Genomic DNA, 19,607 nt, shown 5'->3' on the forward strand with positions numbered 1-19,607 from the left:
TTCCTTTGAGTGAGGGAAGAATTTCCTTTGAGTAAGGGAAGAATTTCCTTTGAGTGAGGGAAGAATTTTCAGGAGTAATTTCTGCATGGGAAGGGTGGTCAGGCTTGGCAGGGGCTGCCCAGGGAGGTTTGGAGCCCCATCCCTGGAGTGTTCAGGACATGGCACTCAGTGCTCTGGGCTGGGGACAGGGGGGGATCAGGAACATCTTGGACTCAATAATCCAGGAGGGTTTTTCTACCTGAAAGATTTTGTGAAGGGAGGAAGGACAAAAGGGATTTTCTAGTCCACCTCAAATTGCAGCTTTTAGCCTCATTTGTGTCCCAGCAATCCCTGCCTTGCATTTTTGCACTTTTCCTGTTCTGCACTGTGCAAAACCAACTTTGGGAAGGGATTTGCAAGGTGACTTCAGTGGGCTGGGAAAATTTTCCTGGGGGCAGATGTTCCCATCCTGCTCACTGCTGGTTTCTCTCATGTCTTGTATCCTGCAGTAAATAAATGTATTTGGTTTTCTGAGCTGCCAGGGGAACTAAACCCTCTGTTCTGTGCTTGCCTTCCCAGCAGAGAAATGTTTGACCATCAGAAGTTATAGTGGGAAGACAAAGGTTTGAAGATTTCAACCCCTCCCAACCCACTGGCAGGATGGAGAGGCTCCTGGGAGGAATTCCTCACTGTGGACATTGGTTTCCTCAACAATTTTGGATAGGCAAGAGGTAATTGTGGCTGGAGAAAGGTGCTTTACCTGTGCAGGGTTATTTTGGGGGCAGGTGGTCCCACTCTTAAAATCCAAAAGCAGAGCTGCTCTTAGGGAGATACAAAATCACTGAGGGTTTAAAGCTTTAAATCTTTAGGACTGGAAAAGCTGAAGCCAAGGCTCCCATATAATTTCTGTTAGAGCAGCAAACCAAAGCTGCTGGCAATGTTTGATTTGGTGAGAATAAGGCATTTTATTGTTTCAAGAGGTGAAAACTCAATTTTTTAAATGAAAGTTTCCTCCCTGCTGCAGAAGGGTTTGGCTGAGTATGGTACCTGTTCATCCCCCTTCAACTCCCAGTGCCTTAAACACTTTAGAAATAATAATAATCTTATCCAGAAATAATGATTTTATCCAGAAATGCTGGTGGCTTGGAGCATGCCCCCCTCAGGACCCTGTCCTGGTGCAGATATTCATTAACTGCCCCATCCAGGTGCTGGATGCTGAGGCTGGAAGGGGATGATGTTACAGTGTGAAAGGACCATTCCTGCTGCCTGCAGATTCCTGGGAGAAGCTGTGAAACAGCATAAGAAAAATGAATGTTTTGTAGCAGTGATATTCCCCATTCCCTGTCATTTTTCCCTCATTTAAGCACAGTTTCTTTGGCACTGTATAATTCTGTAATTGCTGGATTTGGCCCATATCTATGGAGGAATCTTTTTACCTGTAACAGTGTTGGAGCTCCTTGAAACTGTTATTCTGTAGCTTTTTATTAAATATAGACCCCTCATTTTGGGCTTGAAATAATCCATTTCAGTTTAAAGGAGTGTTTCTAAAGGGGAAACAACTCTCTTGCTGCCTTAATATTAAAAAAAAAGGGATAAGGAATAAAAGGGATGAGAAAAAAATTAGGATAACCAAATCTCCTTAATAATTAGGAAAGGTAAAAAGAAGGATAATGCCATTGGCTGGAATGAATATTCCAGGTTGACATAATAATTTCAAATACCTGGTGATAATAAAAACAGTGCACCTTCACTACTGGGAAGAAAGTCAAAGCTGCTGTGTTGTGTCTTCCCCATCCAAATTAAACCTGTGGGGTGCTGGTTGAGTGCAGGTTTAGCTCTGGGGCTGCCTTTGGGTGTTCTGGGATCCCTGGGAATCTCTGGGATCCCTGGGGTGAAGGGCAGAGGAGGCCAAGGAGGGGGGTGGGGGTTGATCTCTGACTTTGCTGCATTGTGGATAATTAAATTAAATTAAATTAAATTTAAAAAAATTTAATTAAAACTGTTTTTGCCTGCAGGTGCTCTGTGCTGTGGATGAAGTGTTCCTGGGAGGGGGAATGGCCCCACTTCAGCATCCTCCCCACAGGAGCAGCTGATCCTTGTGGAAGCAGATCCTGATGTCCCTGTCCCTGCCCTGCAGCCCTCCCTGGGCTGTTTGTGCCTGAGCAGAAGGAGCTGGAACATCTGGCTGTGCTCTGGCACCTGGAGCTGCTCATCCCACCAGGTGAGTGAGTCAGCTCTGCTCTGGGGAGGACAGAGCTGAGGATTAAATCTGAGAGGCAGAAAAGCCCAGCTCAGTCAGGCCCATCCACACCCTGGGCTGCATTTTCCCCATCAAGTAACACTTCACACTCTGCATTTCTCAGATGGCTTTAATCAGGAGAAATATCCAGCAATACAGGCTGAATCTGAAAAAAAAATCCAATTTTCAGTGTTGCTGCTGTTGATGCTTCCCAGTACATGGATGCAAACAAAGCCCAGCCTTTCAAACTTCAGCCAGACCTGGGGCTCTTGTTCAAATTGGCTTTTTTTAGCTTCCATTTTTGGGCTGAAGGCTCAAAGAAGAAGGAAATAGGTGAGATGAGAGCACAGGCTCCAGCAAAGAGGAAGGAGCAGACATAGGTCTGGGTGTAGTCATAGAGCCACCCTGCAGGAGAGAAGGTTGTTATTAAAGCTGTGGGATTTTTCTCAGTGAAAAGAAAAAAATAATAAAACATTTAGGGAGGTGGGTGGGAGGCAAAGGAGGTGTGTTCTCATCAAGAATTGCTCAGATATTTTCCTTAAATTATTTTAACTCTTCCTGGGCAGCATTTCCTGTAAGGAAATGACATGTAGGTTGTTTTTCCCAGAGCCAGTTTGGATCCTGGTAGTGCACGTGGTATTTGATTTAATTTAATCCCTGAATTTTTTTTTTTTTTTCTGTTTAAATAAGTGGCTGATGGAAGATCCCCTTGGATTGATGGAGCTGGGATTTGCAACATCTGGGCTGCAAACCCCCTGTTCTCCAGCCTTGTCTTCTTGTGAGCAGCTCTCTGACAGGAGCTGGAAGTGAACTTGATAAAAATAATTCTGGGAGGACTTAAAAGGAAAAAACTGAATTCCATGGAGCCTCAGGAATGTCTGGAGGATTCAGGTCAACTTTTAAAGTGTTGGGTTTGGTCCTGGCAGGTCGTGGGTCTGGGCAGTTTTTTGGAAGGGGGTGGAGATGCTGCTGCACAGAAACCCCAATCCAGCCCCAGATGGTGTGGGAGGGGTGGTGTGGGGCAGCAGCTGAGCCACATCTCCTGTTGGCATGAGACAGAATTCCTCTGGAGACATCCATGGAATCCAGACATCCATGGGCTTCCATGATTTACACCAAATCTGGGATTCTGAAACCCAGGAGGGGACGTGGGACAATCCTGGGCTCAGACACTGCAAAGAGAGAGAAATTCAGGGATCTGTGCTGCAGGGAGGCCCTGCCTGTTCCCTGCTGGAGCTTCCACAGCTGCAGGGAGGTTTGTGGAGCAGAGGAAAAGCAGAGTTTGCCCAGTTTCAGTTTCTGTTGGCTCAGGGGTGTCCCTGTGTTTGTTCCTCAGGGTGTTGTGCAGAGGAGCTGCAGCTGGACAGGAGCATCCATCCCATAGTGCTGCCCTGGGGGACTCTGCCATGACCCTGAGGTTCTTGTGCAATGCTTCATTCCCAGGGGTGGGATCTGCTTTTGCTGCCTGGAAGTCTCTCAAAATCTCAAAGGTATTTGGAGAGGAGAAGGGATGCTGACGTAGTTATTTGTGAGAGGAACAGGACAGAGTGCTCCAGCTGAGCTCTGATTTATTGCTGTTATTCTTAAAATATCCTTCTGGATATTGGTTAATTTTTTAATTTATTTTTTTAAATTTTCCTGAGGTTTTTTTTGGTGCTGAATGGGATTTAGGTGCAGTTTTGCCTCATTGGCAGCACAGCCATCAACTTCCATCACACCCCAACCCTTTAAGCAGCTCTGTGCCCCCAATTTTTTTTCCAAAACAATAATCACAGAAAGCTGAACTAGGAGCTTGAGATGTCCAAACCTCAGCAAATCAGTTTTGTAAGGAATGCTGGTAAATCCCAGGCACCAATGTAATCCAAACTAAACATTCCCAGCACTGCTGCTGCTACCAGCTGGGTCAGGCTGTCTGCTGATCTTTAATCTAAAGTTTTATTTATTCCTGATGCTCTGAGGAGCAAAATTCAGTGGGAAGGTGAAGGTAAAATTAAGAAAACATCTGAATATGTGTGCCAGCAGAACTTTTGGGTGACCCAATCCTCTTCCCTTTCACCACCCAAATTTCTTGGGGGTGGAGTTCATGCTCTGGGGGCTGAAATCTCGTAGAATTTGCATTACTTGCTTTGGTTCAGCTCTTTTTGCACGTTGAGTCAGTGATTTTTACTGCTTGTGGAAATAAACTGTGCCCTTCTCTCTTCTGCTGGTTGCCAAAATAATGTTTGTTCTGGTTTGGGTTGAGTATTTTTTCAGTGTGGCAGCATCCAGAGGTGCCAGTGGATGGGAGCTGTGAAGGAGACTCCAAATTTTCCTCTAGGTCCTGCCAGCTGCCCCTGGATTTCACCTGAACAGATTTACAGGTAAGTCACCTTTTCCTTGAATTAGGTTTTAGTCTAATAAGCAAATCAGGCAGTTTTAACCTTTGCAATTCTCATTATCCATCATCATTATTTCCACTGTGTAAAAGCACTTGAGTTTGATAAAATTATAATTCTAAACTCTAAACTTTTGGAAGGTGAGAGCACCAAATCTCAGGGTCTCATTAAAATGCTGCATTCTGCAAGGAGCAGATGGTTTTGGACACTTCATCAGGAGTTTCTGGTCTCACTCAGTTTTCACACTTAAAACTGCATTGGAAGAGAAAATTGCAGAAATTATCTTGGATCCCAAACCTGGATCCTGAGCTCTGGATTGTTTCCATCTTGCTCTGCCTCTAATGAGATGGATCAGGAAGTGTTTTGCCTCTTGGCTTTATTTGGCCATTTTTCATCCCACCTTTCATTTCATCCCTTTCATTAACCTGATTTCTATGGAAAGCTTTTTGCAGGAAACCTGCTTGTTTTACAAACCCACTGCAGAAAGCAAAAGGCTTCCCATTAGTGAAAATACACTGCAGGTGGATGGAAATGTAAGTGCAGTGAGTGGGGATAGGAGGTGTTTAGCTCCTGCTGGATGTTCCTGTGTCAGGGGATTCAGTGGCACTGAGAAATTGCTTTGTGCTGAATGAACACCTTGTACCAGCAGCAGGGATCTGGAATCCAGGCTCTGCATCACCCTGCCACTTGTCAATGAAATGTTTTGAAACTGCATCCACAGGCAGAGCATCACCAGCCCAGGGATATTGATCAGGAATATAAATTTTTTCCTGTGCTGCTGAAACTTTGCATGGAGCTGGAATTTATAGAATCCTTGGCAGCTTTGAGCTGAGTGCCTCTGCAGGCTGAGGGCAGCTGATTTGGAGTGCAGAGAACAAAAATGATGGTTTGGATTGGAAAAATCCCTAAAGTTCCTCCCATTCCACCTCTGCCATGGGCAAAGACACCTTCCACTATCCCAGGTTGCTCCAAGCCCTGTCCAACCTGGCCTGGGACACTGCCAGGGATCAGGGGCAGCCACAGCTGAACCAGGGTCTGCCCACCCTCCCAGGAACAATTCCTGCCCAATATCCCCAGCCCTGCTCTCTGGCAGTGGGAGCCATTCCCTGTGTCCTGTCCCCATCCCTTGTTCCCTCTCCAGCTCTCCTGCAGCCCCTTTAGGCTCTGGAAAGGGTTCTGAGTCTCCCTGGATCCTTCCTTTCTCCAGATGCTCACCCTCAGATCAGAAAGGGCTCCTCTGGACTCTCCAAATCCTCCTGGTGTTGTTCCCCAGGGCTGAGGCAGCTCTGCAGGTGAGGTCTCACCTGAGGGGGGCACAGGGCACAGTCCCCCCTTTCCTGCTGCCCCAGGAGCAGTTGGCTTGTTGGGCTGCAGGGAAGGAAAAGCTTTATCCTGGCCAAGCTGTTTGGAGAACAATCCCCCTGCTCCTTAGCAGAGGCTGGACACTCATTTCTAAGCACTTGAAATCTCCCAAATCCTCCCCCTGCCTTGGTTTCCTGGCAGAGGGAGAAGAGCAAAGACTTCTGATGCTCCTTATCTCTGTGCCCAGAGCTGTGTAATCTCTGTCAAAACAAGAGATTACTGAGGCTTCTCCTGATCTTCCAGTGCCTCTGCCTGGTGGGAATGCTGCTGAGCTGTCCTTGCTTTCCCTTCCTCTCCTTGCTTTCCCTCCAGTCCAAGCTCAGTGTTATTTTATCACCACTGGGAGTAAAATCCCTGGTAATGTGTTTGTTATCCTGCTGTGGTCAGGGCTGAACTGTGCACATGGGGCTTCACTGCATTTTCCAGATATTCCAGGCAGCATTTTCTAATTATTCCAGGCAGCATTTTCCAAGCTGCTGGTTGGATTTTGCAAATTCCCAAGCAAAATGTTACCTGTGTATAAAAATACATTTCTGAAATAGGTTTTCTGGGTATTCTGTTTGTTTGTTTGTTTGTTTTCTCTCTCTGTTTGAACAGAAAACCCATGCTGGGATGGATCCCTGTAGGAGAGTGAACCAGCAGGGTGTTTTATCCCTAGATTTCTGGGGTGGGTGTGTGTTTTATATACCATCACTTACCTGCTAGAGGGGGTCCTCCCATGGCTGCCATCCCTGCAAAGAAGGCAGCAAACCCCAGGTAGCTGTGGAGCTTTTCCACACCCACCAGATCCACCTGTTTGGAAACCAAAATGGATAATTAGTGATTGATTTCATAGGAATATGCACAAGAGATTAATCGATTTTTTTATTTTTTTAAGCACAAGAGAGATGATTTGATTCTTTTTGTGGGGAATTTCCTCTTCAGCTGCAGGTTTGGAAGGACTTTGCCCCTGTAGGTCTGATCCAGCCTGGAATCCTTAAGGCAGGTGTGGAAATCACTGCCATGGGAGATGCTTTTCTGCCTTCCAGCTGCCCAGACTTTGAGGAAGGAGTTTTAAACTCTGAATGCCTTCCAGAAAAATGCCAAATTATAATGGTGGCTGTCTAGCTGGATCAGAGAATCCTGGAATGGTTTGGATTGGAAGGGACCTCAAAGCCCATGAGCAGGGACACCTTCCATTATCCCAGATAATGCTGAGTGTCTGCAGGCTGGGGGCAGCTGATTTGGAGTGCAGGGACAAAAAAATGATGGTTTGGATTGGAAAGGACCCTAAAGCTCCATCCCTGCCATGGGCAAGGACACCTTCCACTGTCCCAGGCTGCTCCAAGCCCTGTCCAGCCTGGCCTGGGACACTGCCAGGGATGGGGCAGCTCCTCTGGGATGTGCCAGGGCATCCCAACCCTCCCAGGAACAATTCCTGCCCAATACCCCACCCAGCCCTACTCTCTGGCAGTGGGAGCCATTCCCTGTGTCCTCTCCCTTGTCCCCAGCCCCTCTCCAGCTCTCCTGGACCCCTCTGAGCCCTGCAAGGGGCTCTGAGCTCAGCCTGGAGCTTTTCCTCTGTAGGCTGAACATTCCCAGCTCTCTCAGCCTGGCTTCAGAATCATGGAATCCCAGCATTAAGGGACCTTTAAATTATTAAATTGATCTTGTTCTACCCCTGCCATGGACAGGGACATCTTCAACTATCTCAGGGTGCTCCAAGCCCCATCCAGCCTGGCCTGGGACACTGCCAGGGATGGGGCAGCTTCTCTGGGATGTGCCCAACCCTCCCAGGGAACAATTTTTTCCCAATATCCCATCTAGCTGTGCCTGGTAGGAGCCATTCCATGTGTCCTCTCCCTTGTCCCCAGCCCCTCTCCAGCTCTCCTGGACCCCTTTAAGCCCAGGAAGGGGCTCTGAGCTCAGCCTGGAGCTTTTCCTCTCCAGGCTGAACATTCCCATATCTCTCAGCCTGGTTTCAGAATCATGGAATACCAGTATTAAGGGACCTTTAAATTAAATTGATCTTGTTCTACCCCTGCCATGGACAGGGACATCTTCAACTATCTCAGGGTGTTCCAAGCCCTGTCCAGCCTGGCCTGGGACACTGCCAGGGATGGGGCAGCTGCTTTGGGATGTGCCAGGGCATCCCAGGAACAATTTTTTCCCAATATCCCATCTAGCTGTGCCTGGTAGGAGCCATTCCATGTGTCCCCTCCCTTGTCCCCAGCCCCTCTCCAGCTCTCCTGGCCCCCTCTGAGCTGAGCCTGGAGCTTTTCCCTGCAGGAGCAGGGGCAGCACTCACCAGCACGGGCAGCACCAGGGCCATGAAGCCCCCAGAGCAGGTGGCAAAGGCCAGGGTGTAGGCCAGCAGCAGGGGGAAGGTGGTGGCCAGTGGCCCCAGCAGGTTGGTGGCCCCGCAGAGCAGCAGGTAGGTGACATGGAAATGGTATTTCTTGGTCCAGTTGTGATCAGCCAGCCAGCCTGAGAGCAGCTGACTCAGCATCTCGGTGATGCCTGTGGGGACAGCAGAGCTCAGGGCAGGGGCTGCACAGGGCTTGAGGCTTAGTGTAAATACAAATATCAGTCAATAAAAACAGCAATTCTAGAATATAAAAATAAATGTTATAAATTATAACTATGTCACTGTAACTAAAATTATAGAACTATATAAGTATATAACTAAAATATAAATATAGAATCTAAAAATAAATATTATAAATTATAACTATGTAACTATAAGTATAATTATATAACTATATAACTAAAATATAAATATAGAATCTAAAAATAAATATTTTAAATTATATTATAACTATGTAACTATAACTATAATTATATAACTATATAACTATATAAATAAAATAAAAATATAGAATCTAAAAATAAATATTATAAATTATATTGCAACTATGTAACTATAACTATGATTATATAACAATATAACTATATAACTATATAAATAAAATATAGAATATATAATATAAAAATAAATATAAATTCTATTATAGCTATGTAACTATATAACTACAATTATATAACTATATAACTATATAAATAAAATATAAATATAGAATATAAAAATAAATATAAACTATATTATAACTATGTAACTATAACTATATAACTATGTAACTATATAACTATATAAATAAAATAGAAAAATAAATATTGTAAATTCTATTATAGCTATATAACGATAACTGTATAACTAATTATATAACTATATAGCTATAACTATAAATATAAAATATAGAATCTAAAAATAAATATTATAAATTATATTTTAACTATGTAACTATAACTAAAATTATATAACTATATAAAGAAAATAAAAATATAGAATATAAAAATAAATATTATAAAGTATAACTATGTAACTATAACTATATAACTATGTAACTATATAACTATATAAATAAAATATAAATATAAAATATTTATCTAGAATATAGAATCTAAAAATAAATATTATAAATTCTATTAAAACTATGTAACTCTATAACTATCATTATATAACTGACTATATAAATACATAAATATATATAAATATAAAATATATAATCTAAAAATAAATATAAATTATAACTATAATTATATAACTCTATAATTATATAAATAAAATATAAATATAGAATATAGAATCTAAAAATAAATGTAAATTATAACTATAACTATATAATTGTATATAAATATATAAATATATATAGAATTAATATATTAGATATTATAAATCTAACTATATTTCATAGAATTTTATATTATTATTTTTATTATGTGTAGTATATGTATTATATTGATCCTTACAGTATTTTATCTTTTATATTATTCATGTTCTATATTATTTCTAATATAGTCTATCATCAATCATATATACCATATATATTATGGTATAGTATAGAATATTAAATTATTAGAGTATATTATAGTATATATATTATATTGATACTTGCCAAATTTTATATTTTACATTATTCATATTTTAATACTATTTTCAGATATTTTTATTTATATTATTGCTTCATAAAAATATAAATATAAAAATAAATATAATCAATTATATTATAATGATATAAATATCTAAATATATAAATACAAATAGAATTAATATATTAGATATTATAAATCTAGCTAAATTTTATAGTATTTTATAGTATTTTATAGTATTTTATATGATTTTTTTATTATTTATATATGTATTATATTGATACTTAGAGTATTTTATATTTCATATTATTACTATTTTATATTATATATTTCTATTATAGTCTATTATTATATTATAGTATATGTTTATATTATATTGCCTGTATTATTTTATATAACTAACTGTATTTCATACAGTTAAATTATACTTATCTTTACATTACTATATTTATCATTTAGTACTTGCATATTTTTAATGTTTTTATATTTTTACTATATATTATATATTTATTACATATTCTAATATAGTTATTTTTACATATTTTACTATATATTATATATATTTATAATATATTACATATTTTACATATTTATATTTAATATATATATTAGTATTTTATAAAATAATATTTTTATTATTATACATTATTTATGTTCCACTTGATTATTTATAATAATCCTAATATTATGTATTCTTATATTTATTCATTATGTTAATTATTAATATTTTTATTTTCTTTTATATAACTTTTTAATATAATTCTATATAAATACACATTTATATAAAATAATTTTATATAAAATTATATTTTATTATATACATAATTTTTTATATGTTTTATATATAGTTTAAATTACAATATTTAATATTTATTACTGATTTTAGAGTGGCTCAGCAACCTTTTAGTTGTTGGGTTTTTGAGAGTTATTTTTTTACATTTTTGATACATTTTTATGAAGCCAAAATTGAGGATGAGCTCATGTCCCACTGACCCCTTTGCCCTCCCACTCCTAATTCCAAATATCCCATGAATTCCTGAGCTCTCCTCACTCCCCCTCCCTACTGAACATTCCCCAGCACTGCAGAAATAAAATTTATTTTTATCCAATAAAATATTTGCTGCTGATTGAGGCTGGAGCCACTTTCTTACCCCAGCTTGGCTTTAGTGTTAATCCTGGCTTTAACCAGGCATGGGTTTGGTTTTTATGGGTTTGGTTTTTGGGGACTGTGCCTTGTTTTTTGGTTTTTTTTCCCTATTTGGAGATTAATGTGCCACATCCAAATACCAGAATCCACATTAAATTGGGATTCTCCCAATATTGAATTTCTTGGGTCAGACTGGAGGGTTTGGATGCAGATCTGGCGTGGGGGTTTAAGCCCAGCAGGGATTGTGATGGGAAAGCTCCAGACAGCACTTTGCAAATAGAAATTTGGGTTTTTTGGGAGCAGGGTGTGGTGGCACTGACAGCTCTGCATGAGAAGGGAGTTTGCCTTAACAGAACAGGGATTTTTATTCCTGTTAACACAACAGAGATTTTTATTCCTGTTAACAGAACAGGGATTTTTATTCCTGTTAACAGAAAGAGTTTTTTATTCCTGTTAAGAGAACAGGGATTTTTATTCCTGTTAAGAGAACAGGGATTTTTATTCCTGTTAACACAACAGAGATTTTTATTCCTGTTAACACAACAGGGATTTTTATTCCTCCTAACAGAACAGGAATTTTTATTCCTGTTAACACAACAGAGATTTTTATTCCTGTTAACAGAACAGGGATTTTTATTCCTGTTAACAGAAAGTGATTTTTATTCCTGTTAAGAGAACAGGGATTTTTATTCCTGCTAACAGAACAGGGATTTTTATTCCTGTTAAGAGAACAGGGATTTTTATTCCTGTTAACACAACAGAGATTTTTATTCCTGTTAACAGAACAGGGATTTTTATTCCTGCTAACAGAACAGGGATTTTTATTCCTGTTTTTCTAGCTGGGAGTTGATTTTGCTGTGATAAAACCTCTGGGATCTGGGAGCTTGTTTTGCTTTTCATTTCAAATCATGATGGAACCTTCAGGATGATCTTAAACACTCCAGTAAAAGCAGAGATTCCTGATTTTGATTCCTGAGTTTGATTTTAGTGAGAGATCACCCAGCACTGTGCTGGGGGCACAGGAGGTGACTCTGCTGCAGAAAGGGGTGAGGGCTGAACCTCTGCCAGGAGGATCCATCCCAGGACAAACCTGGGAGTGTTTTTGGCAGAGTTGGGGGCATTTTTGGCAGAGTTGGAGTGTTTCCCTTGTGAGGGTGCCTGTGCCTACCAGCCACAGCAATGAGGTACGAGCCATCCCTGCTGCTCATGCCCAATGTCCTGGCTCTGGCCACCAGGTGGAAGAAAGGCACAAAATAAGCCAGGTGGCTGAACAGGAAAGACCAGGTGAAAATGAAGAAAACAGGATCCTTCAGTGGGGAGAAGTCCAGGAGAGGCTGAGAAGGTTCCTTTTTGGTGGCTGAGCAGGAACTCTCTGGGCTGGGTTTCTGGAGCCTTCCCAAGGATGGATTTGCTGGGGCAGAGATGTCTCTGCCATGGGGCATCTCAAATTTCTCTGTGGTGGGAGCTTCCTGTGCTTGGAGAAGCTGTAATTCCCTGGGATTGCTTCCATGTGAACATCCACCAGGAGTTTCTGGATCCTTCTTTGCCTCTGAAGATCCCAGCTGTTGATTTTCAGCAGATTCCCCAGGCACTTGGGTTCTGACAGGCCACAGCAACATGCTGGAAGGCACCAGGTTCAACATGATGCCTCCAAAAATCAGGAGAGTACCTGAGGGAAGGCAAAAAGTGTTTTGTTCTTGGATTGGAAAGGGAGGAGCAGCAGGAAATGGCCTTTGTAAATCAAGGTGGTTTTCACTGCCATGAGAATGGAGTTAATAGAGTAGAGATTTTATTCCTGTTTTTCTAGCTGGGAGTTCATTTTGCTGTGATGCACAGAACCTCTGGGATCTGGGAGCTTGTTTTGCTTTTCCTCATTTCAAGTCGTGATGGACCTTCAGGATGGTTCTTGAAACAACTCCAGTAAAAGCAGGGATTCCTGGTTTTGATTCCTGAGGTCTGTGCTTTGATTTTAGTGAGTGGTTAAGTGTTTAATTATTAACAAGACGTCCCCAAACTATCCTAGGAGATGCAGAGTTTCCTCCAGTGTGTTGTATTTTTAATAAGAGCCTCTTACCCTGCCCAGATCTCCCCAAATGTGGGTGGTTCAAACACCCTTTCAGGACCCCCTTGGAACTTTGTCCCCAAAGATAAGAAATCCTTCCTTAGGATGTCTCATGCCAGAGAAATGTTCACCCCCCTGCAGACCCCCATATTATCTTTTAGAGTTTTTATTGGTCTAGGTAATTGGTCATTTTCTACCTAAAACCTTAAAATAATTGGATAGCTTTCAACTTACAACTCTATTGTCACTTTTTGAGTCACCTCAATGCTATAAAACCCCTTTGCCATTCTCTGTACTCGGATTTGCTAGAATTAAAGTTGCCGACAGAATTTCTGTGCAGATTCCCAGATTTCTTTCTCTGGCTGGTTAAGAGAACGAAATCACAAGTAGAATGAAATCACAAAGGAGCTAAGCCTAGGCTTTGCTTGCACTTTAGTACTTTCAGTCAGCTGTAGCTGACTCCTGCCTGCAATCAGCCAGTTCTGTTCCATTCGGAATGATACCCGGGCTTGCTGTGAGCAGAACCCAAACGACCCAAACACCCTCTCAGAGCTGATGGAGAGGAAAAGGAGGAGGAGGTGGCTCACCTTGCCAGCCATAGGCCTCGATGAGGAGCTGGCTGAAGGGGGCCACGAGGAAGGTGAGCCCCATGCCCGAGCGCGCCAGCGCGTTGCAGAGCGCCAGCCGCGCCCGGCAGCGCTTGGCCGTCACCACCGCAGCTGCCTGGTACAGGCAGGCAAAGCCCAGCCCTGCAGGGGGAAACAACAGCTCTGTGCAGCTCCTGGTGGGGATTCCTATCCCAAAATCACAGTCCTTGGCTCGGCAGTGTTGCCAGGATTTCTGTTGTCACACTCGGGAGAGCGAGGTTTGGGATCTGGGGAATTGGAGGTTCTGCCCTTTGGTAAGGGATTTTAAAAGGGCAGGATACATATGGGTCCCAGGTAAAAAAATCAAGGTTAGCTGGGGATGCAATGTTGGAATTGGTGTTTTATTCTGAGCACAAAGCTTTGGGAGTTCACACAGTGTCTCACAGAAAGGAGCTGGGGATGCTTTGGCACTGAAGGTTCACAGAATCCCAGAACTACTTCCACTGAGGTGGAAGGGACCCACCAGGATCATCCAGTCCAACCCCAAATCCCACCCTGGGCATCCCTGAACACTGTCCAAACTCTCCTGGAGCTCTGGCTGTGCCCATTGCCCGGGGAGCCTGGGCAGTGCCAGCACCCACCTTTCCCTGAGCTCCATCCCAAACCCCTGACACAGCTCCAGCCCTTCCTGGGCTCCTGTCCCTGAACAAACCCTTGGCTGCTCCACCTGCAGACCCTTCCCCAGCTGTCAGGCTCGTGCCCATCTCACCCGGGAGGAGTCCCATGGAGAAGCAGAGGAAGGGGACACTGGTGGCCTGAGTGCTGAGCAGGCAGCCCCCGGCCACCAGCCCCGCCCCGAGGATGGAGGTCGGACGCTCCCCCAGGCACCGGCACACCACGGCCACGAGAGGGGCTGTAAAGGGACACAGGGACAGCTGAGAGGGGCTGCAAGGGACACAGGACAGTTGAGAGGGGCTGAAAAGGGACACAGGGACAGCTGAGAGGGGCTGCAAAGGGACACAGGGACAGCTGAGAGGGGCTGCAAGGGACACAGGGACAGCTGAGAGGGGCTGCAAGGGACACAGGACAGCTGAGAGGGGCTGTAAAGGGACACAGGACAGCTGAGAGGGGCTGCAAGGGACACAGGACAGCTGAGAGGGGCTACAAGGGACACAGGACACAGCTGAGAGGGGCTGCAAGGGACACAGGGACACAGCTGAGAGGGGCTGCAAGGGACACAGGACAGCTGAGAGGGGCTGCAAGGGACACAGGACAGCTGAGAGGGGCTGTAAAGGGACACAGGACAGCTGAGAGGGGCTGCAAGGGACACAGGACAGCTGAGAGGGGCTGTAAAGGGACACAGGACAGCTGAGAGGGGCTGCAAGCACAGGGACAGCTGAGAGGGGCTGCAAGGGACACAGGACAGCTGAGAGGGGCTGCAAGGGACACAGGGACAGCTGAGAGGGGCTGTAAAGGGACACAGGACAGCTGAGAGGGGCTGTAAGCAGGAACACAGCTCAGCCTGAGTGGGACAAAAGCTGCTTTTGCAGGGTTTAAGGGTCTGGCTGGGATGTGGCTCCATGTGCAGCCTCGGGAGGCAGGGGGTGACAGGGTTTGGGATGGGCTAATGCTCAGGAGAGGGGCTTTGCCTGTGCTCTGGGAGCTCAGGGAGGGAGGCACAGCCCAGCCTTTCAGCTCTCCTGAGCCTCCTTCCTCAATCACACCCTGCTCCAAATGATTCCACAGCTGGGACAAAAGTGTTTGCTCTGATCTGTGCAATAAACCTACAGTGAAGGGGATCCCAGAATTATCTGGGTTGGAAGAGACCTTAAAGCCCATCCAGTGCCACCCCTGCCATGGCAGGGACACCTTCCACTGTCCCAGGCTGCTCCAAGCCCTGTCCAGCCTGGCCTTGAACACTTCCAGGGATCCAGGGGCAGCAACAGCTGTGCCAGGGCCTCCTCACCCTCACAGGGATTTCTTCCCAATTTCCAATTCTCACAGGGAAGGAATTCTTCCCAATTTCCAGTTTCTTCCCACTATCATTCTGAATTGCCCTGTGTTCAGAGCAGTTCTGCTCAGACACCTGTGAGTGCCACCATGTCCAGTTTGGAGCAGTCTGGGGTGGGAATTGGATGCTCAGTGCCCCAGGTCAGACAGAGCTGAGGCTGCAGTGCTGCTCCCCCCCCGGGGACACCCCAGGGTCCCCCCACCTTGGGGACACCAGCTCACCTGCCAGGAAGCGCAGGGAGGACATGAGGGAGCCGATCCAGCTGACCTGCTCTGAAGATCCCCCCAACTCCTCTCGGAAAATCACAAAGAAAATCCCAAAGGTCTTGAGCATCCCCATCACGAGCACATTGACCTGAATTGAGAGGGGGTGGAGGTGAGCTGCCACAGGGGGTGGGGAGGGAGGAAAAGCTTTTCCTTCTGCTGCTTTTGTGGGGGTGTGGGAGAAACAAACTGGGACACTTGAACTGGTGTTGGGGAGTGCCAGCAGGGTGGGCTGGCTGTGGCCATGCTGCAGTTTGATCTCAGCAGACCCCCAGAAAACCCTCTGCAAACTGACTTTCCAAAGGAAAGGAGCAAAGTAACACTAGAGCTCAACTCTCCTCAAGTAACTTTGAAGTTATTTTTTAGTACTGCAGTAATAGTGTAAATGGATCAGTTTGAAGATCACTAGGGTGAGGGGATGAGGGCAGCAGGGATGGATGTTTCTGGGGCAGATTCCCAGGATTTCTCTGCCACAGGGGCAAAGGACAGACAGTTTGTGTCCTTAATTTTAACTCCTGTTGTCTCCCTGGTGGCAGGTGGTTAATGATTGGCACTGAGTTATTTGGGGTGGATTTGAAGTGAGGAAAGCCTGGGGGAGGGTGCCTTCTTTACAGTTGGACTCAGTGACCTTAAAGATCTTTCCAAGCTTCACAGTTCCTTGATTCATCACTGGTGGGAAGGTAAAGCCTGGGGCACAGAGAATTAGTGGCTTTAAGTGGTGTTGAGGTGCCTGGTCCTCCCAGAGAGTGCCTGAGAATGTTTGCTGCTCCCAGCCTGGATCCCAGTGTGGGATCAGGCCCTTGCCGAAGGGACAGGACACCCAAACCCCAAAGTGGTGATGTGCTTGAGTAGGGAAAAGTCATTGTTCTGGCAAGGGGACCCTCTTGTCCATCACTGAGGCGTTCCCAGGAGGAATTCCAGAGGGAATGGCATGGCTGGGTTGTGCCTGGATCGGGATCAGCCTGTCCAGCACTGAGCCTTGCCCCCGGGAGGGTTTGGGTTCATTCCCCGCTCACCAGGAAGAAGTGGAACACCACTCCCCACGCCCACCCCGCGCCTGCTGCCGCCGAGCCGCGGCTCTTCCCAGCCGGCCGAGCCTCCGGAGCCTCCAGCTCTTCATCCTCCTTCCCCTGCCCTGCTGGGAGAGTGTCGGACACATGAACACCTTCCCCTGCCCCGAGCACACATGAACAGCTTCCCCTGCCCTGAGCACACATGAACAGCTTCCCCTGCTCTGAACACACATTAACAGCTTCCCCTGCTCTGAACACACATGAACAGCTTCCCCTGCTCTGAACACACATGAACACCTTCCCCTCTCTGAGCACACATGAACAGCTTCCCCTGCCCTGATCACACATTAACAGCTTCCCCTGCCCTGAACACACATGAACACCTTCCCCTGCCCTGAGCACACATGAACACCTTCCCCTGCTCTGAGCACACATGAACAGCTTCCCCTGCCCTGAGCACACATGAACAGCTTCCCCTGCCCTGCTGGTGAGTGTCAGCACACATGAACCCCTTCCCCCGATCCTGTTGGCATCCAGAGCCATTCCTGTGCGGGCAGTGCTGCCGTGCAGTCCCGTGGCTGCTGCTGGGGCAGACACCACACCCTGCACTCCCTTGGCTGATGCTTTCACCAAACTTTCCGACAGCTCCACGTTATCCCTGTCTGGGAACAGTTTGATATTCTTTCTCATTCCCACCAAATTACTGTAACCACTTAAGTGTGGGCAAGTGCCTTAGTGCTGTTTGAGCAGTTTGGGTTGTGCCAGCAGCCCAGGGGTCACTGTCTGGATCCACCTCGGAGCTCCCCGGGAAGTTCTCCCTATTCCATCTTTCTCTCCCTCCCACCCTCTCGCCCACCCCGTGCCTCTGGCAGAGGCAGGATCCTGAGAGAGCAGCAGGACCCTGCAGCACTGAGGATGATGATCCTGGGACTTTCCCTTTTCCTTACCTCCTTGCTGCTGCATGCTGGAAAATCCTTCCCGGAACAGTCGACAGCAAAGAGGAATCTCTTCAGAGTCTCTTCATTTGCTCCAGAGATGAAATCCCCCCTCCCTCACCTGGCACCCCACAGTCTGCCCCTTCATTCCCACCCGGTGAGGAGGATGGTGTCTGTCCTGAGCAGGACATGGAGCCTGGCGAGCGCTGGGGGGACACAGCCCATCCTCCTCCTCCTCCTCCTCCTCCTCCCTGGAGGCAGAGCTTGGCTGGTGAGGCCCCAAGGCCAGGAGTCCCTCCCCTTCCCCAGCTGGAACAGGAAACCCGGGGCGTTTGGAGCAGAATTCCCGCTGGGAGGGAAAAGGAGGGGGAGCCTGCAAGGTTCTGACTCGGGAAAGCTGCGGATGCGGGCAGGGCAGAGCCGGGGTGGCAGTGCCGGGCTGGAGCCAGGGGCTGCTGCTGGCTGCAGGGCAGCAGAGCCTGTCCCTGCCCCTCCTGCTCAGGAAACTGCACCACTGAGGAGGGGACAGCCTGCAAAACTCGGTGTGGAAATGTGGTGTTCTCCAGCTGGACAGAGCAGCCCTGCTGGGGTTTGAGCAGGGCTGCTGTTGGCTCCGTGCCCCCATTGTAAATCTGCCCAAACTCCTGGGTAAACACAGCCCTGCTGCTTCCTCCCCTGCTCTCGGCTGACCTGTCCCCCCATTGGTTTCTGAGCTCAGAAAACTGGCAGCACTGGGGATGGTGATGCTCTCTGGTCTCCCTTGGCAAGAATGCAAAAGCTGCACCGTTCTGGTGGAGCCCAGGATCTGGGCAGCCTGTGGAGGAGCTTTCCCTGCAGGAGGATTTTGATATGTACACTGAGCTTTACTTAAGCAGGGTGAGATTTGTAGAGTGTGGTTTAAGGAGGGGGCAGAGGGCAGCACAATCTGCACTCAGAGCTGTTGGATGCCCAGGGGGAAACTGCAGCTCCAGCTGCTCCCTGCTGGGATGGAGAGAGAGGGGAGGATTCCCCAGGGCACCAGAGAGGAGCCTGGATATGCCAGGACCAGGTTTTACTCCAGATAAACACTGAGCTGGGAGGGAGTGAGGGCAGAGCAGGGCAGGGGCCACTCCTGTGTGAGCCTGTGACTGTCACTGCCCAGCAGAGCTGCTCTGAGGAGTAAAGTCAGAGCAGTGACAGTGTCACTTTACTCTGACTCAGCCCAAGTTTTACCTTGTGCTCTGCTGTGAAATTTCCCTTCCCCTTCCTGCAGCTGCATCCCAGCTCCTTCCCCCCCTCTTCCATCACACAGAACCATTGGAGTGTAGCAGCTTCCCAGCTTTTTGCAGGATTGCTTCCCTGCAGCGTTTCCAATCTGCTAGAGGGAGAGGGACCTGGATTTGTGAGGAGGATGCCAAGATCCCTTTACAGCTCCCAGGGCCCTGGCAGGGCCAGCACATCCAGGTTTGAACTTCAACCCAAGGCACAGTGAGCAAGTAACTCCCACTGAATGTTTAACTTGAGGAGGCAAAATGTTTCCTAGGAGAAATTCCTCAGAAAGCATTTGTACCTTTTCTCTTGGAGGAGCCTCCACAAATTCCAATCTCTCTCCAGAGAAATGCTAATGAAGGGAGTGGGAGAAGTCATCCCTTCTGGCTTTGGAAATGAAACACCAAGCCCAGCTGTCCCAGCTGGAGCACAGAGAAGGAAGGTTTTTTTACAGGTCATTTATTGATTTCTCAAACA

At 46.0% G+C, this 19,607-nt stretch overlaps 2 protein-coding genes across 3 annotated transcripts in view; both read right to left on the reverse strand.

Annotated features, from left to right (window-relative positions):
- Positions 1-19,607, reverse strand: part of KCNA2 (potassium voltage-gated channel subfamily A member 2) — a 131,458-nt gene that overhangs the window by 39,248 nt on the left and 72,603 nt on the right. The window lies entirely within an intron of this gene.
- SLC16A4 (solute carrier family 16 member 4) lies at positions 2,332-18,268 on the reverse strand. Of its 2 annotated transcripts, none has more exons than XM_079327156.1 (9): positions 17,895-18,268; positions 16,951-17,069; positions 15,893-16,025; positions 14,430-14,573; positions 13,661-13,822; positions 12,180-12,680; positions 8,243-8,454; positions 6,654-6,747; positions 2,332-2,623 (listed from the first exon to the last, which is right to left on the reverse strand). In XM_079327156.1, exons 1-9 carry the CDS (start codon positions 17,908-17,910, stop codon positions 2,469-2,471), a joined length of 1,536 nt encoding a protein of 511 aa, XP_079183282.1. In that variant the 5' UTR covers positions 17,911-18,268; the 3' UTR covers positions 2,332-2,468. The 2 variants fall into 2 exon arrangements, with proteins under 2 accessions (XP_079183282.1, XP_079183281.1); XM_079327155.1 differs by having other exon boundaries at positions 16,951-17,072; positions 17,895-18,267.

The sequence above is a fragment of the Erithacus rubecula genome (assembly GCF_903797595.1).
Source record: "Erithacus rubecula genome assembly, chromosome: 26".
Lineage (NCBI taxonomy): Eukaryota > Metazoa > Chordata > Aves > Passeriformes > Muscicapidae > Erithacus > Erithacus rubecula.

Bases quoted from the DNA above. Each gene is read 5' to 3' on its own strand.
- SLC16A4 (XM_079327155.1), bottom strand. The intron at 8,455-12,179 runs GTAGGCACAGGC...CTGTCCCCACAG, and splicing joins GTACCTCATTGCTGTGGCTG to GCATCACCGAGATGCTGAGT. The intron at 6,748-8,242 runs GTGAGTGCTGCC...GTTTCCAAACAG, and splicing joins CCCTGGTGCTGCCCGTGCTG to GTGGATCTGGTGGGTGTGGA.